This window comes from Rhamphochromis sp. 'chilingali', assembly GCF_963969265.1.
Source record: "Rhamphochromis sp. 'chilingali' genome assembly, chromosome: 21".
Classification (NCBI taxonomy): domain Eukaryota; kingdom Metazoa; phylum Chordata; class Actinopteri; order Cichliformes; family Cichlidae; genus Rhamphochromis; species Rhamphochromis sp. 'chilingali'.
The window spans coordinates 31,037,841-31,055,269 of record NC_137949.1 but is presented as its reverse complement, the minus strand read 5'-3'; the positions used below and the strand labels follow the sequence as shown (position 1 = coordinate 31,055,269).

Genomic DNA, 17,429 nt, shown 5'->3' with positions numbered 1-17,429 from the left:
CTGCTGTGAGCATTGCCACACAAGCTTTGTCAGCAGGCCAAGAACCAAGACAACGAGTCAAGGGTCCAGAAAAACTGCTGCGTGCGTGCGGCCTAATGAATACGCATGGCTCTCCTAATTAGAAAAGACTTTCCATTATGAAGTGCATGCTGTTCCCTGGGTATTTCACTGCTTCATGCTTGCGTGGATCACAAAACTCCTCTTTGTTATGTCTGCTTCAAACTCCTAGATGGGTCAGTGACAGAGCCGGACATGTCGGCGAGCTTCTGTCCGGACCACAAGGCCCCCATGGTGCTGTTTTTAGACAGAGTGTATGGCGTGGAAGCCCAGAGCTTTCTGCTTCACCTGCTTGAAGTTGGCTTCCTCCCTGACCTGAGGGCTGCTACTTCTCTGGACACGGTAGGCGCAGCTGATAGCAGCGTAGGAGAAAAGTAATGAGTAGCCAGCCACCGTAACACGAACTTCAAGGAGTTTCTGGATCGATAATATCAGGCTCTGTTTTATAGCAATAAGAAGCAGCTCATTAAGCCAAAGCTCTGCTTTAAATTTGTTTGATTAATGTCATTGCTCTTTATTCTTATTAATCAACAGTACGCTTATAGATTACAACAAATAGCTGGAACACATCCATATGTTGCTTCTTTCAAATTGCCTCCTTAAAGTTTTAATCACTGTATATCTGAGTTTTGACATGTTGTGTGACCTTTTCCCCCTACAGGAGGGTCTGTGTACCACCGAGACAGCCCTGGCTATGAACCGCTACATCGGTTCAGCCATGCTGCCCCTCCTCACCCGCTGCGCCCCTCTCTTCGCTGGCACCGAGCACTACGCCACCCTCATAGACTCCACCCTGCACACCATCTACCGCCTGTCCAAAGGCCGATCGCTGACCAAGGCGCAGAGAGATGCGATAGAGGAGTGTTTGCTGTCTGTTTGCAAGTAAGAAGCGAAAGAGTTAAAAAAACCACTTTTCCAGAAGTAGTAAAGACTAACAACTTATCTTAACCATCTTTTTGACTCAGTGTGACGCGCAAAATTGGTCAAAGTCTGAAGATGTTTAAAGGCAGCCCGAGTGCAGCAGAGCTCTTATCTCTCTCCCGCCCTATCCCGCAGGCACCTTCGTCCCTCCATGCTGCAGCAGCTCCTGCGCCGCCTCGTCTTTGATGTGCCCTTGTTGACTGATTACTGCAAGATGCCTCTAAGGGTGGGCAACAGTTTCTTCGCTCTTTCATTCATTTAAATTCCTCCGTCATCCTTTATTTCAGATCCTCTGTCGCCCTGCCCTCGTGTTTTTGTTTTCGCTGCTTCCCGTCGTCCTAATTATTAATTACTTCTTAATCGCCGTCTTCTCCTTTATTTTAAGTTCTCCCTTTCGTTTCTACATGCTCTTTTTGTGTGGTCCATGTGGTCGCTGCATGGTCCCGCTTTGCTCTCATACGTTCATTAGATTTTCAGCTTGGTGGGGAGCTACCAACAGCTCATTTCCACTAACTCTAATCAATGTAATGGTGCTTGCATTCGCCCCTCTCACTCTCTTTCACGCTCACATAAACCCTCCCAAGGTGCCACAGCTGTAACGCACCTGTAAGAAGTGTTAATCAAAGTGGGGAGCTATAGGAGGGGAAAAAAACAAAACAAGGGGGTGAAGTAGTGGACTGTCATTACGGGCTTGTTGGCTCTACGTCTCGACTCTGTCTCTCAGGCCACAGCAAAGAAACCCTGGAGATGTAATAGATTGCGGCTGGCCCACAAAAGTGTTTCTTACTTTAAGTTGTGCTGATTTTGGAAGAAGTGATTCCCCTGTGCGGTGCCATGTGTGGCAGTGTGCATGCTTATTACCTGTCTTTGAACTCGCTAAGCATGTGTGTCTTTCCTGTGCCCTCTAGCTGCTAACCAACCACTACGAGCAAAACTGGAAGTACTACTGCCTCCCTTCAGGCTGGGGCAGCTTTGGAACAGCCTCTGAAGATGAACTACTGCTTACCAAGAAGATCTTCTGGGGAGTGTTTGACTCTTTGTCTCAGAGGGTGAGGGAAAGTCCAAATGCTCTAAAAACACGATAAACCGTTCAATAAAAATCCCATAATTCATGCAGTCTTGATTAACATGTATGTATTCGAGGCACTACTTGGGTATAAATAGGTTTAGGTCTATTAGCAATGCAGATGGCTGGACTCAGCACATCTCTCTAAATGCCCACTCACGAAAGGAGGCTTTGCAAAGCGCCGGTCTGAAAACATCAATATCTGGACAGCCGTCATTGATCCAAAGCCCCGAGCACGCCGGTCCCTCAGCTTTTAAGAATAATTCTTCATTAACGTTTCTTCCGCTTGCCTCTTGCTCTTTCTTTAAGACTGGAGTGGCTATACGACTTTATTCAAGTTCAGCTTAAATTAGCAGTGGAAGACATTACTTGCATTTGTTAAGTAACATTTTTATTTGCAGAGCTCTATAGGAGGAGATGCAATTTCACATTTATTCCTGTTGCTTTCCTTCTTTCCTCATGCAGAAGTACGACCCCGAGCTGTTCAAGATGGCCATGCCTTGTCTCAGTGCCATAGCTGGAGCTTTGCCGCCAGACTATGTGGATGCCTCCATTAGTACCACTGTGGAAAAGCCTGTTTCTGTGGATGCTCAGGGCAACTTTGACCCCAAACCAATCAATACGGCTAAGTAAGCCATTCTGAAGCCAGACACCAATTAGAAACCAATGCACACAAAAAAATGCAGCCACACACTCTGCGTAATTTCATTAACATGCATTTTGCACATACTTGCGACTAACTGTCAGCTTTTTATTCTAGCATCGCTCTTCCAGAGAAACTTGAGCATTTTGCCAACAAGTACGCCGAGCATACCCATGAGAAATGGTCTGCAGAGAAGGTAAGAGCCTTCGCCGAGTCAAATGGCTATTAAATGATGCTGTTTTAGAGCAGGCCACTGGTGTTATGAGAACAGAGCAGGGCACTGCGGAGGATGATAATCAGTGGAGGTGGATTTCAGCTACATGAAAGTGAATAAAAGTAACAAAATTAAGTCAGTGCTGTACATCATGATATCAGCATATCCAATCAGGGTCCCTGGAAGCGGTAGGTGGAGCCTAGCCCAGCTGTCTTAAGCTGATAAGTGGGAAAAAAGTGGATGGATGGTTATCATGATATTTTCTTTTCTTTCTCCTGTGTCACAGTAATGCTTCCCCCTTGGCGATGCCTCCTTCTTTGTTAGAGTGGAGGGATTGCTCTGGCATGCTGACAATAACTTTGGTAGAGCCATAGTAGAGAGCTAATGCGCTCTCTTGTGCCAGCTGCTTAGCCTGCATTGTCTCATTCGTTAAAGTTTTTAACAAAAGCTGAGAGCAGCAACAACCATGACACGGCAAAATATGATGTGTACTTAATCTCGTACTCAGTCTGTCAAATAGTAAATCTTGTCCTCGGGAGACTCTGAAGGCAATCAGGTTTGCTGTCACTCTCTGCTTGCGCCTCAGGTGCTGCTGGGGTGGAAATATGGAGACTGTGTTGATGAGAAGGCGAAGACTCATCCTCAGCTGAGGACCTACAAAGGCCTGACAGAGAAGGTACAGTATGAAGAATGTGATATTTGTAAATAATATTAACTTTAAAGAGATTAGGGCTTTTAAGGCTCATGAGGTTTTTTTATTTGTTCTCCATTTCTGTCTCTCTGCTTCAGGAGAAGGATATTTACAGATGGCCTATTAGAGAGTCCCTGAAGAGTATGCTGGCAATGGGGTGGAGTATCGATAGGACCAAAGATGGAGAGAGCATGTCTCAACAGAGGGAGACTGAGAAAATGAGAAAGATATCTCAGGCCTCACAGGTACGATGCAGGGATGGAAAGTGTTTCCAAAGATTGTACGGTGAAAAATTGCTCGTCTCCAGCACAGCTGTAGTTGCTAATTTGCTTTCCTGTTGAGGAAATCTTGCTTGACTTGACTATGATTGTCAGAGAAGTAGTATAGATGTATGTGATTCCTTACAGTCAAAACACTCAACAGCTACTTTTTAGCTGAATGAATTTAGGCTTGTACACATTGTCATGACGACCTGCTGAAGTTCAAAGTGGATTTAAGTGACTTGCCAGACAGTCTGGTCCGAGTATTTCAGAAACTGCTGATCTACTGGGATTTTACTGGCATCTACTGGGATAGGAACCATCTCTATGGTTTACAAAGAATGGTCCTAAAAAGGCAGAGTATCCGGTGAGCAGCAGTTATCTGGGCCTCTGTGATGCTAGAGAAATCTGGCAGACTGCTTTTAGTTGGCAGGCAGCAGTGACTCAAATAACCACTCGTTACAACGACAGCAACATATGCAGAAGAGCATGTCCGAACTTGTTGAACCATAAAAAAGATGGGTTACAGCAGCAGAAGACCGCACCAGGTACCACTCCTGTCAGCTAACAGGAAAGAGAGGCTACAGTTCACCCAAGCTAACTAAATGTGAAGAACAGAAGATTGGAAAGATGTTGTCTGATTATATGAGTCTCAATTTCTGCTCATTCAGATGATGGTATAAATAATTTAAAGCATGGATTCTACAGCATGATCTTATATGGACGGTTCAGGTCGGTGCTGTTGCTGTAGGAGATATTTTCGTGGCATGCTTTGGGCCTCTTAGTCCACAATTTCATAGATGAACGTGAATGAATTCATCGTTAACGCATGAATATATGCCACATGCACATTTAAGCAGGTTAAAGGCACAAATGCAGAATCCCTGCGATCCTAACAGAACTTTGAATGCTGAACTTCTACCTGGTAGTGTTACTGTGCTGTTTTTTTAGCTTTATAGGTTAAAATCAGTTAATTATACTGTTACCTTGTATGAATTCTAAACAAGAATTTATTTACATTTCAGAAGCGTGATCTTTTTTTTTTTTTTAATCGAATCATTACTTGTAAATAAACTTAGCAATGTTAGCTGTATTTACTTTACATTTTCTAGTTTTCGTACAGGACCACCAACAGCACAGTACTAATGTTACTAATCACCTCCTTCAATAAGCCCAAATACACAAAATAATCCTTAAACACGGGCTATTAAGTCTTCTGTTATCCAACGTTCGATTTACAGATAACAGCACAATCAAGCTCAGACTCTCACCGCAAACTTACATGTGTTTTCAGGCTAACGGCTTCAATCCGAGCCCAATAGACACAAGCAACGTGGTTCTATCCAGAGAGCTGCAAGTGAGTGACCCCGCGTTTGATTTGTTGCACTTCTTCCCTTTTTCATGTATCAAAGGACGCCTCAATCTGAATGCGAGATCAAAAGCAATCCTTCCTGCATGCAAATGAGTAATGTGGGCGGGATGTGCGTCTCACTTCAATTTTGTCTTGTTTTCAAGGGGATGGTGGAGGTGGTGGCTGAAAATTACCATAACATCTGGGCCAAGAAGAAGAAAAGTGACCTTGGAAGTCGAGGTGATTTGCTAATGAAGCCGAACAGAAATGCGTACTGCTTAGAGACGCATGAAAAGCAGACAGGAAGAGTATGTGTGTGTGTTGGGTGGGTGGAAGTAAAGTGCTGGTTGTTGCGTTTAAATGTGTTTGGGAGCATATGCACGTGTCTGCCTCGCTGGTCTTGACTAACTCGATTCAGCCGAGTGGTGCTCTCCGGTTCGCCATCTGCCTTCACGGAGACGCTCAGCGGAGAGAGACGTGGCTAATCGTGTCTGAACAATAAGCTGCTTGTGGTTTCAGGAGGGGGAACACATCCTCTGTTGGTGCCCTACGACACGCTGACGGCCAAGGAGAAGGCCCGCGATCGAGAGAAGGCTCAGGACCTTTTTCGCTTCCTGCTAATCAATGGATATAGCATCACAAGGTCAATACAAACAGAAGCTCTCTCTGATGTTGAGTTAAGGTTTTGCAGAAAGTTTGAATGAATTTATAACTAGCCGTGGAATCCATCACCAAGGTTTTACCAACATTTCATTTATAGACATCTTCTTATGTTGCAGAGGTCTGAAGGACTTGGAGCAGGATTCCTCCTCCATGGAGAAAAGGTTTGCCTACAAATTCCTCAAGAAGCTGCTCAAATATGTTGACTCAGCCCAGGAATTCATTACCCACTTAGGTATGACAAAAATAATACTAATAATAATACACAAGATATGACTAAAGCAGACTTCAATTACATCAAATAAGCTTCTTTTTAAATAAATATTCTCAATCCAGAAGCCATGGCTGTCAGCGGCAAGACAGACAGGTCACCTCATGAGCAAGAAATCAAGTTTTTTGCCAAAGTAAGAAAGCGGCACAAATACTGCATGTGGAGAGCTCGTTCAAACATGATGCGATTAACCTGACCTGGCTTCTCATCGTCTTTGTTGCCCTTCAGGTGCTCCTCCCTCTCATTGACCAGTACTTTAAGAACCACTCTCTCTACTTCCTGTCCTCCCCTAATAAGAATCTAAGCAGCAGTGGCTATGCCTCCAACAAGGAGAAAGAAATGGTCACCAGGTACCCATTTAGTTGATGTACATTCAACAGTGCAGCATGTTGCATGATTATTTCTTGTTGCCATATTCTGCTTGAAATTAAATTGAACTCTTAACTTGAATTACTACTCCTCTGTTCATTTACTAACCCTGATTTTCTGATTTCATTGCTATTTCTTTAATTCCTCATGCCTCCAGCCTCTTTTGTAAACTGGCAGCTCTTGTCAGACATAGGATTTCACTCTTTGGTAAGCCGACTACTAGTATCTGGTCAGGTGTGTGTGTGTGTATGTGTGTATGTGCTGCCTTATGAGCTTTGTTAACATCACCTTGAACATTTTCAGCTTAAAAATGTAAACACAGATGTGAGAGAAAGAGTCAGGCCTTAAGGGAAGAGTTCTTGCCCAAAGCTACTGTAGCATGAGAACCTGAATGCTTTACTTATAAACATGAAATATGACACCACTTTAGCTCAATATAAATATTAGAAGCAGCCAGCCTGACTTTGCCTAGCATCTTTTTTTTTTAGCTATGTCGCTAACTTAGTTTATGTGCTGACCCAAAGTTACTATAATTCCATAACATATGCAAGAAGAGGAGCTGTTTCAGCAGCTGCTGGTGCCAGACTCTCTGCCTGGCGCCATGCATCAGACATGGCACATGGATTTGAAATGCAAGAAAATCTAATTGGCTGCTGGCTCTAGAGTGGGAGTAAAGCGAGTCTTTATTTCACTATGTTGGAACTCTATAAGTAATTATGCATATTCTAAGTCTTTGATGTTTAGTTATATTTATATTTTCATCCTCTTAAAAATTCTTTATGTTAAACATTATATTCATTTTATAAATGGATATAGTCTGGAAACTGAGCTGTCATCTGACAAATTGTCCTCTGGGGACAACAGCCAGTGTCTTGCTACTTCTAGTGCAGTGATCAGATAAATGTCTCCTGTGCTATACTTGTTACTATCCTATAAGTGAATCTGGATACATTTTAACAAGCTAAAAGAAGCAAAATCAGACAATATTCAGTAGCTTTGAGTCTGTATTGCTGTCACATGAATCAAATGGAAATTGTTTTGACTGCACATCCAGCTAAGGGGGCTTCTTGAATGTTGTGTTAATCTGAGAGGCTCAATACAGACGAATGAATCATTCTAAGACAAGAAAGAAACGAGCGTGTATCCACATCATGATGATGGCTTATGTGTTCTTGGTGTTTCGTAGGGAGTGACTCCACCACCATGGTCAGCTGTCTGCATATCCTGGCACACACACTCGATACCAGGTTGGTGCAAATTTTGGTGCTAACTTTAAAAATTAAAGGAGATCAATTTAGCCATTTCCAAGTTTATGTTTTTTCATTTGTTAGTCACTTTTTGTACCATAACTTGCACTTTTAAGACTAGTGGGAAATACCAAAATACATCATTTCATTTTGACTATAAGACACATAAAACAACAATAATGACCATGTTAAGCACATGTTTCCAATAGTAATGTCTGAAAAGTTATGATTTGATATGTTTTCTTCCTCATACTCCAAACCTTATTTGTGCTTTAATTAAAAGCCTGATATGTAGAGCATTTTATTCCCAAAGACAAAGATATTTTCTCTTTTTTCCTGGCTCCTGGCTAGAACATTTTATTTCTGGAAAAGTAGATTCCCAAATGTAAAAACAACATCCCCAAAACGTTTTTGAACCCAGCTTCACTGAATATTCACATCCTGGAATGCATTCAGATTAGAGCACATTTGGATACAAAAAAAGCCAATTTGCAAACACAAAAATAAATACATAAATCTCTCGCTCTGAATAATCGACACAGGAAGGTTTCATCATGATATTTTTTGTAAATATTTGCCTGTTAAACTCTGAAAAACAGAAGATTTTAAATGTTATCTCAGTTGTGCTTAAACAATAATTGGTTTGAGAGGCACTGAAAAGCAAATCTAACCTCTGCTGAGCCCTCGAGAGGCGTATATTTGTCTTTTAAACAGTTTTAATTCGGGAGTCTTATGGGAGGCACTGGCATTAACAAAGAGCCTCCTTTGCCATTTAAATAAGCAACACAAATTTCATGCAGCACATGTTGCCCAAGGCTCACACTGTTCTTTAGAGGCAGTGCACTGTTTCCTAATGCAGCGTACACATAATGAGGCTAAATTTGCAACATGTTATTGCGCCCTGTTTGTGCAGAAGATGCCCACAGACTCTGTCTTTCATTTCTCCTTCCTTCTGGGATACGTTAAAGCTTAACAATAGGCAATTCATTTGCCAATGTTACGAACTGTGAAATGCTCAAAACAGACACACTAATCATCTTAATGCACCGAGTGCTGTGCCGTTTTTCTTAGGTCTATAACAGGCATGCTCACCTTGGACTTAAATATTCTCCTTAGTTTATTAAATAAATCATTCATGTTTGAGTGCGAGGGCAGTCGGGTCGATACTCACACCTCATATTTCATGACTAAAGCCTTCACGTGCTCTGAGAGTGGAATAATTGCGTTTGTGAGCGCGCTCCACCGTGGGTAAACAACGTCGTCCTTTGCATGCCAATCTGTCCCCCCTTGTGTTTCTCCTCATTCGGTTTCAGTTGTTCATCACGCTCTCGTTCACCCTAACAGGACAGTGATGAAGTCGGGCTCCGAGCAGGTGAGGGTGGGGCTGAGGACGTTCTTCGAGAACGGCGCAGAGGATCTGGAGAAAACGTTCGAGAACCTGAAGCTGGGGAAGTTCACCCACTCCCGCTCGCAGATGAAAGGAGTGTCGCAGAATATCAACTACACCACCGTAGCTCTGCTTCCCATCCTAACTGCTCTGTTTGAACACATTACTCAACACCACTTTGGAGTCGACCTGCTCCGTGAGTCCTGACAGCAAAGGAATGATCAAACGTGTTGTTTGAGAGGTTGCAAAGGAAGGAAAAAATAGTCAAATGTCAGTGTTAAGTTTATTGTAATTCATGATTTTATCTTTGTAGAGGTTTTTCACAGTCCATTAGAATATCATATCAGTTTAGCTTCACTTTAAATTTTATGTAATGAAGTACTTTTTGCTCTGACTCTGGTTAGTACCTCAGGTCACATTTCACTCATTCTGCTCCAGAGACATGCTCAGTCATGTGAACCGGGCTGTGTATAACCTTGGAGCGAGTATTTGTAACATATAGTACTATGCAAAAGTCACCTCACATTTCTATATATTTTGCTTTTAAGGAGTCGGACATTCTTAGAATTTTTTGTTGTCTTGATAGTTTCAGTATTTCTGAAGATTATTCAAAGTTTTCCTTTGGATGCTGTTTTTCCACTATTATCACTCCAGTCTTTATACTTGGCCATTTGCAGGAATGTTTACCAATTTCAAATCTTTAGGCACTTTGTTACCACACACATTTTCTTCGCATTTCTTTTAGCTGACTCTACAAAAAATGCAGAAACAGACACAGTTTTGTAGACATAAAATTATATTTTTTGCACCAAAGATCTAATTGCTGAAAACTTGGCATGTCTTGGTGTTGTCACGGCTGGGCAGCCGGTGTGTTTGCAGTGTGGACCCAAAAGCAGACTTGGGAGAACAGGAAATGAAGAGTACTGAAAAGCGAGTTGTTTATTAGGCTGAAAACCAAAAATAGAAAACACACAGCAAAGCAAAACAAGGGCGGGACTAAACTAAAACCTAAACTGGGAAAAGTTAAGCTAACTATGAAAACGATGACATGGGAAATGAACACGAAACTGAACAGGAACACGCAAAACGTAGACGTGAGATAATCCAAATTCATTTACAGATGTCAAATTTACTTCCTCCAGCTGAATTCTAATCGTTCTATTTTCCTAGTGGATGACGTCCAAGTGTCCTGCTATCGAATCCTGACCAGCCTCTATGCTCTGGGCACTGGGAAAAACATCTACGTAGAAAGGTATCCTAAGGTTAAATGTTGTATTCACTGATAAAAGCTCCAATAAAGAAACATGCTGACCTTTAATTAAACTCTCTTTGCGTCCCTCAGACAGCTGCCAGCTCTCGGTCAGTGTCTGGCAACTCTGGCCGGCGCCTTGCCTGTTGCCTTCCTAGAGCCGCAGCTCAACCCGTACAACCCCTGCTCAGTTTTTAATACGAAGAGCGCCAGAGAACGAGCCAGTGAGTCATATGTAATTATTTCAAAATAAAAGAGATTCTAAATTCAAGCATTTATCATCATGACCTCTTTTTGCTCTCAAACATTAGGATTTATGAATCGCCTTAATTATCACAATCATGCGACACAAGATTTTATAAAATTGCAAATACCCCTTATTTGTCTCTTTTTATGTCATCTTCTCTTATTGTCTAACAAGCATCTTATTGATATGAATGATGCCCAGCAGATGGATAGTGATGATGTTGTGGGGTGTTCATTACTGATGTTCGAAAGAAGAAATCCTAAATGTGCTGGTGTGAATTAAATCTTCAAATATCAGCCCCTGTTGTGTTTTAGCTCTAGGAATACAAGACTCAGTGGAAGAAATGTGTCCTGGCATGCCACGGCTGGACCGCCTCATGAAGGACATCAATGACATGGCAGAGTCTGGAGCGCGGTACACAGAGATGCCCCATGTGATTGAGGTGGTGCTGCCCATGCTGTGTAACTATCTGTCCTACTGGTGGGAAAGGGGTCCTGAAAACCAGCCGGCCAGCGGAGGAAGCATCTGCTGTACCACAGTCACCTCGGAGCACCTCAGTCTGATTCTCGGCAACATCCTCAAGATCCTCAACAACAACCTGGGCATCGATGAGGCCTCGTGGATGAAGAGAATTGCAGGTGTGGATCTGTGAATGCTGCCACTAAACACTAAATGACTGAGTCATGAGGAATGATTAAGAAAACGGGGAAATATATTTACCATAATTTTTAGTTATGCAGATGTTTGCATGCTAAATTTGAATTTAATCGTGGTAAACATTATATCTACAAAGCTTACATTAAAAAATCAAATATAAATTTTTTTCTGCCTTTCACCGTTCAGTGTACGTACAGCCCATCATCAGCAAGGCCCGTGCAGACCTGCTGAAGAGCCACTTCCTGCCCACGCTGGAGAAACTAAAGAAGAAGACAGTGAAAGTGGTGGCTGAGGAAGAGCTCCTCAAGGCCGACTGTAAAGGAGACACTCAGGAGGCCGAGCTGCTCATCCTGGACGAGTTTGCCGTACTCTGCAGGGACCTGTACGCGTTTTACCCTATGCTCATTCGTTATGTGGACAACAACAGGTCAGCTTGCTGAGCAGTAACTCGTGGGGTTATTTTAAAGATGCATTTTAAAGTTGGTTTAAAGTGTAATCATCTGTCTGTGCCACTGCAGGTCAAGGTGGCTGAAAGAACCAGATTCAGACTCCAACGACCTCTTCAGGATGGTCGCAGAGATATTTATCCTTTGGTGCAAGTCACATGTAAATGTTCTGATTTATTACATGTTATATCGTGTCTTTTGTCCCGTCTCCCACCCCTCACCCCCAACCGTTCATGGCAGATGGCCCCGCCCCTCTCTGAGCTGGTTCTGTTCGAGGTTTCTTCCTGTTAAAAGGGAGTTTTTCCTTCCTACTGTTGCCAAAGTGCTTGCTCATAGTAGGTCGTCTCATTGAATAGAATAGAACTTTATTAAACCCTATGGGGAGGACCCCCTCAGAGAAATTATGAACACCAGTTCACCTGAAATACAAATTAGAAAAAATACCAAGCAGGTACAAATATTTAAGAAAAGAATTTTCAAAATAAAACATCAGAAGCAGCAAGCTGTTGGGTTTTTATCACTATTATTTAGGGTCTTTACCTTACAGTTTAAAGCACCTTGAGGAGATTGTGTCATGTTTCAGCTGTGTGGCAGGCAGGAGAGGACCCAAACGCAAACTCACGGGGACAGAACTAGAACTCAAAAGCACAGCTTTAATTGCTGGAAAAATAGAACACAGGCAATACAAAACTAAACTGGGAAAGCTAATCATAAAGTATACCGGGAGACTCACACACAGCATGAGGGAGACTACGACACTGACAAAGAGAAACACAGAGCCTAAATACACAGAGGGATAACGAGGGAATGAGACACAGAAGGGGAGCACAGCTGGGAGTAATCAGGCTGGACGAGACAAGGGAAGCAAAACTAGAAACACTCACATGAGACATGGACCTTCAAAGTAAAACAGGAAACACACTGACTGAACTCTAAACATGCAAACTTAACAGCAACTGAGAAGACAGACTATAGGGACCAGAGACATGGTACAAAGAGGTCACAGTAGACACAACATTGAACACAAGGAAGCCATATTACAAAGCCAAAGAACTAAACCTATGATAAGCATAACTGAAATCTAGGGAAACAAGAAACAGTACAACAAAGGACTCAAAACATAATCCATAATATAAAAAAACACGAGATTTCTTCAAAATAAAACAGGAAACATGAGAGGCAGACATGACAACATAAGACAACAGACATGAAACACATCAGGGCTGCCCAATCCCGGTCCTCGAGAGCTACCATCCTGCAGCTTTTAGATGCATCCCTACTCCAACACAACTGAATCAAATGAATGGCTTGTTATCAGGCCTTTGCCAAACACGATGGCATGCTGAAGAGGTAACCAAACCATTTGATTCAGCTGTGTTGGAGTAGGGATGCATCTAAAAGCTGCAGGACGGTAGCTCTCGAGGACTGGGATTGGGCACCCCTGAAACACATGAAGGGCAAGGGAGACTTCACAGGGGTTGAAAACACAAGGGGGAGCTAATAAGCAAATGAACATAGGAAACCTAATAAGCTTAAACATACACTATAAACATCAAAATGAACTAAAACTCAAAACACTGGGTCATAAGATCCAGGATCGTGACAGATTGTTGTTGTGGTTTAGTGCTATAGAAATAAAATTGAATTGAATTATATTAAGAAAGGTCAGAGAATCTCTATGACCAATAATACATATTTATAATCTTTTTTTTTCACTCAGAATTTCAAAAGAGAAGAACAAAACTTCGTGGTCCAGAATGAAATCAACAACCTTTCATTCTTGACTGGAGATAATAAAACCAAGATGTCCAAGGTAGGTTTCAATAAACTATCCACTTGTTCTTGAATTGACAGTTCAGTCGATTAACGCTCTGTTACTACTCATCGGTGCGTTCACCAATCACGGCGCGGAGGAAAAAATATTATGTCTGTGTTTCAGAGACGCAGGTAAAAAAGAGCAGACGTAAGTAGGTTTCTTCCTGTTAAAAGGGAGTTTTTCCTCCCCACCCTCGCCAAGTGCCAAGGATCTGATTGTTGGGGGGACTGTTGTTGTGATTTGGTGCCATATAACAAAAACTGATTGAAGTTGAATAGAACTGAATGTTAAAATGGACTTGTGTGTGTGTGTGTGTGTGTGTGTGTGTGTGTGTGTGTGTGTGTGTGTGTGTGTGTGTGTGTGTGTGTGTGTGTGTGTGTTAGGCACATGTGTATGAATGTACTTGCTTGTTGCAATAACTTGAGGAAACTAACATTCATCCCTCACTAAACAAATATTTCTTCATATTTTCAGGCCCTGTAAGCATTACAGGGGTTAGCGCGTTTTATTTCTTGTCTGCCTGCTTTAGATGTTTAAAGGCAAACAAATGGTTTTCATTGCAGTGCACGTCCACGCGACGACCGTGCGCTTCCATTAATTGCCCTCTCGTCCTTTTTCTTCTATCTGTCTTTCCCTCTCTGTCTCTCTCTCTGTCTCAAACAGTCCTTTAAGGAAAAGGTAGAGTGATGCAGTGCATGAGCTGTTTACCTGCCAGCTTATTGGCTTACATGCTCTAGTCGCCAAGCAGAAAAGCCAATAGCTTGAGCCCCTGTGCTATATAGTCTGCAGTGCAGTTATACATTATGTCACCCAATTATTTGTGGCCTCCATTCATCACCTCGTTTGACGTGGACACTTTGGTCATTCCTCATTGCCGTGTGGGTGAAACGTGTCTCATCTAGAGTAATGAAGCCCAGCCCGTGTGTAGAAAGTCTTGTGGTGTGTTTGCTGTTGATGGATTGTGATCCTCCGGTGTGTTTAGCCCATACTATTTATATTTTTGTCGATGTGTGATAACACTGTGCGTGTGCGTGTCAGACTATATATCTATGTTAGTATGGAGATTAGCGTTCTCTCAGAGCCAGCATCTCCAGTTTGGCTCAGCCTGCTTTTCAACTGAGGTGTGAGACTCCATTCTTAATGCTTCAGTAGCACCCATGATTTAGTCCAGTCACAGATTTTTGCCAAGGCTGAAAAAGTAAACGCTTCAGTCGCCTCTGGCTTTTGCTCAAGCACAGTGTGAATGCTCCCACTGTGGCACAAAATACTGTTAAGGTATCAGTGTAAATGTAGAGGGGAATTGTTTTGGGTGTAGCATTAGTCTCAGCAAAAAGAAAATAGTGTGCTCCACCTTTTAAAGACTAAACATATTAAATGCGGAGAGCTGTTGGCTTTTATTTTCTAGTGTGTGTGGTCTAAGATTAACACTGTGAATTCACAGTCTGGGGGACAAGATCAGGAGAGGAAGCACAAGAAGCGGCGAGGTGAGTTCTACTCCATCCAAACCTCACTGATTGTAGCCGCCCTGAAGAAGATGCTGCCTATCGGTCTTAACATGTGCACCCCGGGAGATCAGGAGCTCATCTCTCTGGCTAAGACACGCTACCTCATGGTGAGAAACCGTCTGTCACATACTGTATATAATTGGACACGAATAAGTGATTTACACACTTTCACAGTAGATTCTTATTGTTAACATGACCCCTGCTAACTTTTTTGAGCTGTCGAGTGAAACACATGCATGCAAAAACACAACCTCCTCGGCAGAAGCAACAATTACTGTGAAACGATTTGAAGAGCTTTGATATGAAGCATTGTCCAAGGTTTTCTTTCCCTCGTTGAATAACAGAAAGATACAGATGATGAAGTTAAAGACCACATTCGGCAGAACCTGCACCTTCGTGAAAAGGTGAGCAAGTCGAAACGAGGTTCATATCTGTGAGTAGATGCTAGCTTTAGTATATTCCTCTGCGTCTGACTTGCTCTTCTTAAACATACTCGTAGTCTGATGACCCTGCCGTGAGGTGGCAGCTCAACCTGTACAAGGACATAGTGATGAGGACTGAGGGGCTTTCAGACCCTGAGAAGGTGGTGGATCGTATCCAGAGGATCTCTGCTGCCGTCTTTAACTTGGAGCAGGTCAGGCTCTAACATTTCTACAGAAACAATATGAGGTGTGTAATTTTATTAGAAGTATTATAAGTATTAGTCGTATGTAGCCTGGTGGTAAAGTTGCGGGATTAAAGGTGCACGACTGTCTGCTTCCAAAATTTGCAATTATTTCAAATACACTGCTTGGAACAGGAATACACTTTAGATATGGCTTTTGTTCTTTGTGCCGAGATTGTTCTCCCTCTGTTGTCCCCAAAAAAATCTTACATGGGTGACAAATCCTGGAGAGTAAAATTGCACCTGGCCACTTTACCATTTCTGACTCCCACTCTGCTGTGCCGTGTCCTTTCCATTACAAACAGCCAGGTTTAGGATGAGTCAGCAGAATACACTGAGAAACCAATTATGTGTCTGATCAAAAGTTCTAAGCTGGTGTGTGTGTGTGTGTGTGTGTGTGTGTGTGTGTGTGTGTGTGTGTGTGTGTGTGTGTGTGTGTGTGTGTGTGTGTGTGTGTGTGTGTGTGTGTGTGTGTGTGTGTGTTTTCCTCTGGCTCTCTCGGTAGAGAATGCCATTTGAGTGCGTTATAGAAAAATCTTACCCCTCAGTTTCTCTCCCCTCATTAGGTGGAACAACCACTGAGATCCAAAAAATGTGTATGGCAGAAGTTGCTGTCCAAGCAGAGGAAGCGCGCCGTTGTCGCCTGCTTCCGAATGGCTCCGCTTTACAATCTGCCGAGGTATGACTGCGGCGTAACAGTTAAACCGACATTGTTTAAACCTCCCATCGTTGTCTCCAGGTCTCCGAACATTTGAAGCAGCTTTGTAATGATGAAACCAAGGTGACGCTCCAGCAGAGGGTAGCACAGACCTTTCCGTGGTACCGGTAACAGATAGGAAAATGCTGCAGAAAGGGCATCCACGCACTCTGCCATCACACTTTCTCCTTCTTCTGTCTGACTCGCTCTCTCTGACCCTGCGTTAATGCGTAGCCTCCCCTCGGTTTGTAGGACAAATGTCTCGCCTATAGCTGTTATCAAAGAGTAAATAAAAACATTTAAAAAAAAAGGGACACAAGCAATTTCACGCCCTGCTGCTCTGTAACTCAATCACAGGAAGTCGGGCAGGGTGCTACAGTAAGGAGGAAAACAATTACGAGGCCCAACCTCAGGGTGGCCGTCCTCAATATGTTCTCAGACGATGCCACCCGCCTGCCTGACAGCATGACTCATTTATTCAGAGTTATTGACAGTGAAATATGCTGCAGCATAGCAAATAATTACTAGTTAGTATTTGCAGTACGGGAGCAATGATTGTTTTTCTTCAGATTAATAGATTTGGGTTAGGGGGAAGTGTGTGATGGCAGCTCTTCCAAAGTTTGACACATTCAGATGTCATTTTTCTCTATTGTGTCTCTGTTCAGTCTCTATTCTCTCCTCAGTGTCACATTCTATTGTACGTCGTCCCCTTAGGCACAAAAATAACAATTACTTCCTGAATTCCTACCGGCACATTTGGCTGGAGATTATGCACGAGAACGCAGACCGTGACAGTCTGCTCTCAATGCTGACGGTAACGTAGCGCTGATCTAATGCTGTTACTATGTGGCCTGCTAACCCTCGCGCTCCCCTCCCCCCAGAGGCATGATTTCTGCCACATTTTAGCTTTCCTTTTTCCACTGGTCCATGTATGTGCAACAATTTAACGAGCCACATTGTAAAGAATTGGTTCAAGTAGTTTGAATTTTTGCCATTTTTATTTCTTGGCTG

General features: G+C 42.8%; 1 protein-coding gene across 1 annotated transcript in view; it reads left to right on the top strand.

Annotated features, from left to right (window-relative positions):
• LOC308389872 (ryanodine receptor 3) overlaps nucleotides 1-17,429 on the top strand; it is a 115,063-nt gene that overhangs the window by 79,183 nt on the left and 18,451 nt on the right. The window contains exons 47-75 of the mRNA XM_080871461.1: nucleotides 230-399; nucleotides 719-939; nucleotides 1,114-1,204; nucleotides 1,887-2,027; nucleotides 2,510-2,673; nucleotides 2,805-2,883; nucleotides 3,488-3,577; nucleotides 3,691-3,837; nucleotides 5,147-5,209; nucleotides 5,368-5,443; nucleotides 5,723-5,846; nucleotides 5,983-6,098; nucleotides 6,200-6,267; nucleotides 6,363-6,484; nucleotides 6,661-6,710; nucleotides 7,690-7,750; nucleotides 9,095-9,333; nucleotides 10,308-10,389; nucleotides 10,480-10,610; nucleotides 10,948-11,271; nucleotides 11,477-11,717; nucleotides 11,809-11,896; nucleotides 13,457-13,549; nucleotides 14,216-14,230; nucleotides 14,994-15,164; nucleotides 15,402-15,461; nucleotides 15,557-15,691; nucleotides 16,288-16,400; nucleotides 17,133-17,232. Of these exons, the coding sequence (XP_080727587.1) occupies nucleotides 230-399; nucleotides 719-939; nucleotides 1,114-1,204; nucleotides 1,887-2,027; nucleotides 2,510-2,673; nucleotides 2,805-2,883; nucleotides 3,488-3,577; nucleotides 3,691-3,837; nucleotides 5,147-5,209; nucleotides 5,368-5,443; nucleotides 5,723-5,846; nucleotides 5,983-6,098; nucleotides 6,200-6,267; nucleotides 6,363-6,484; nucleotides 6,661-6,710; nucleotides 7,690-7,750; nucleotides 9,095-9,333; nucleotides 10,308-10,389; nucleotides 10,480-10,610; nucleotides 10,948-11,271; nucleotides 11,477-11,717; nucleotides 11,809-11,896; nucleotides 13,457-13,549; nucleotides 14,216-14,230; nucleotides 14,994-15,164; nucleotides 15,402-15,461; nucleotides 15,557-15,691; nucleotides 16,288-16,400; nucleotides 17,133-17,232 (3,575 nt within the window). The remainder of the gene's footprint in view (nucleotides 1-229; nucleotides 400-718; nucleotides 940-1,113; nucleotides 1,205-1,886; nucleotides 2,028-2,509; nucleotides 2,674-2,804; nucleotides 2,884-3,487; nucleotides 3,578-3,690; nucleotides 3,838-5,146; nucleotides 5,210-5,367; nucleotides 5,444-5,722; nucleotides 5,847-5,982; nucleotides 6,099-6,199; nucleotides 6,268-6,362; nucleotides 6,485-6,660; nucleotides 6,711-7,689; nucleotides 7,751-9,094; nucleotides 9,334-10,307; nucleotides 10,390-10,479; nucleotides 10,611-10,947; nucleotides 11,272-11,476; nucleotides 11,718-11,808; nucleotides 11,897-13,456; nucleotides 13,550-14,215; nucleotides 14,231-14,993; nucleotides 15,165-15,401; nucleotides 15,462-15,556; nucleotides 15,692-16,287; nucleotides 16,401-17,132; nucleotides 17,233-17,429) is intronic.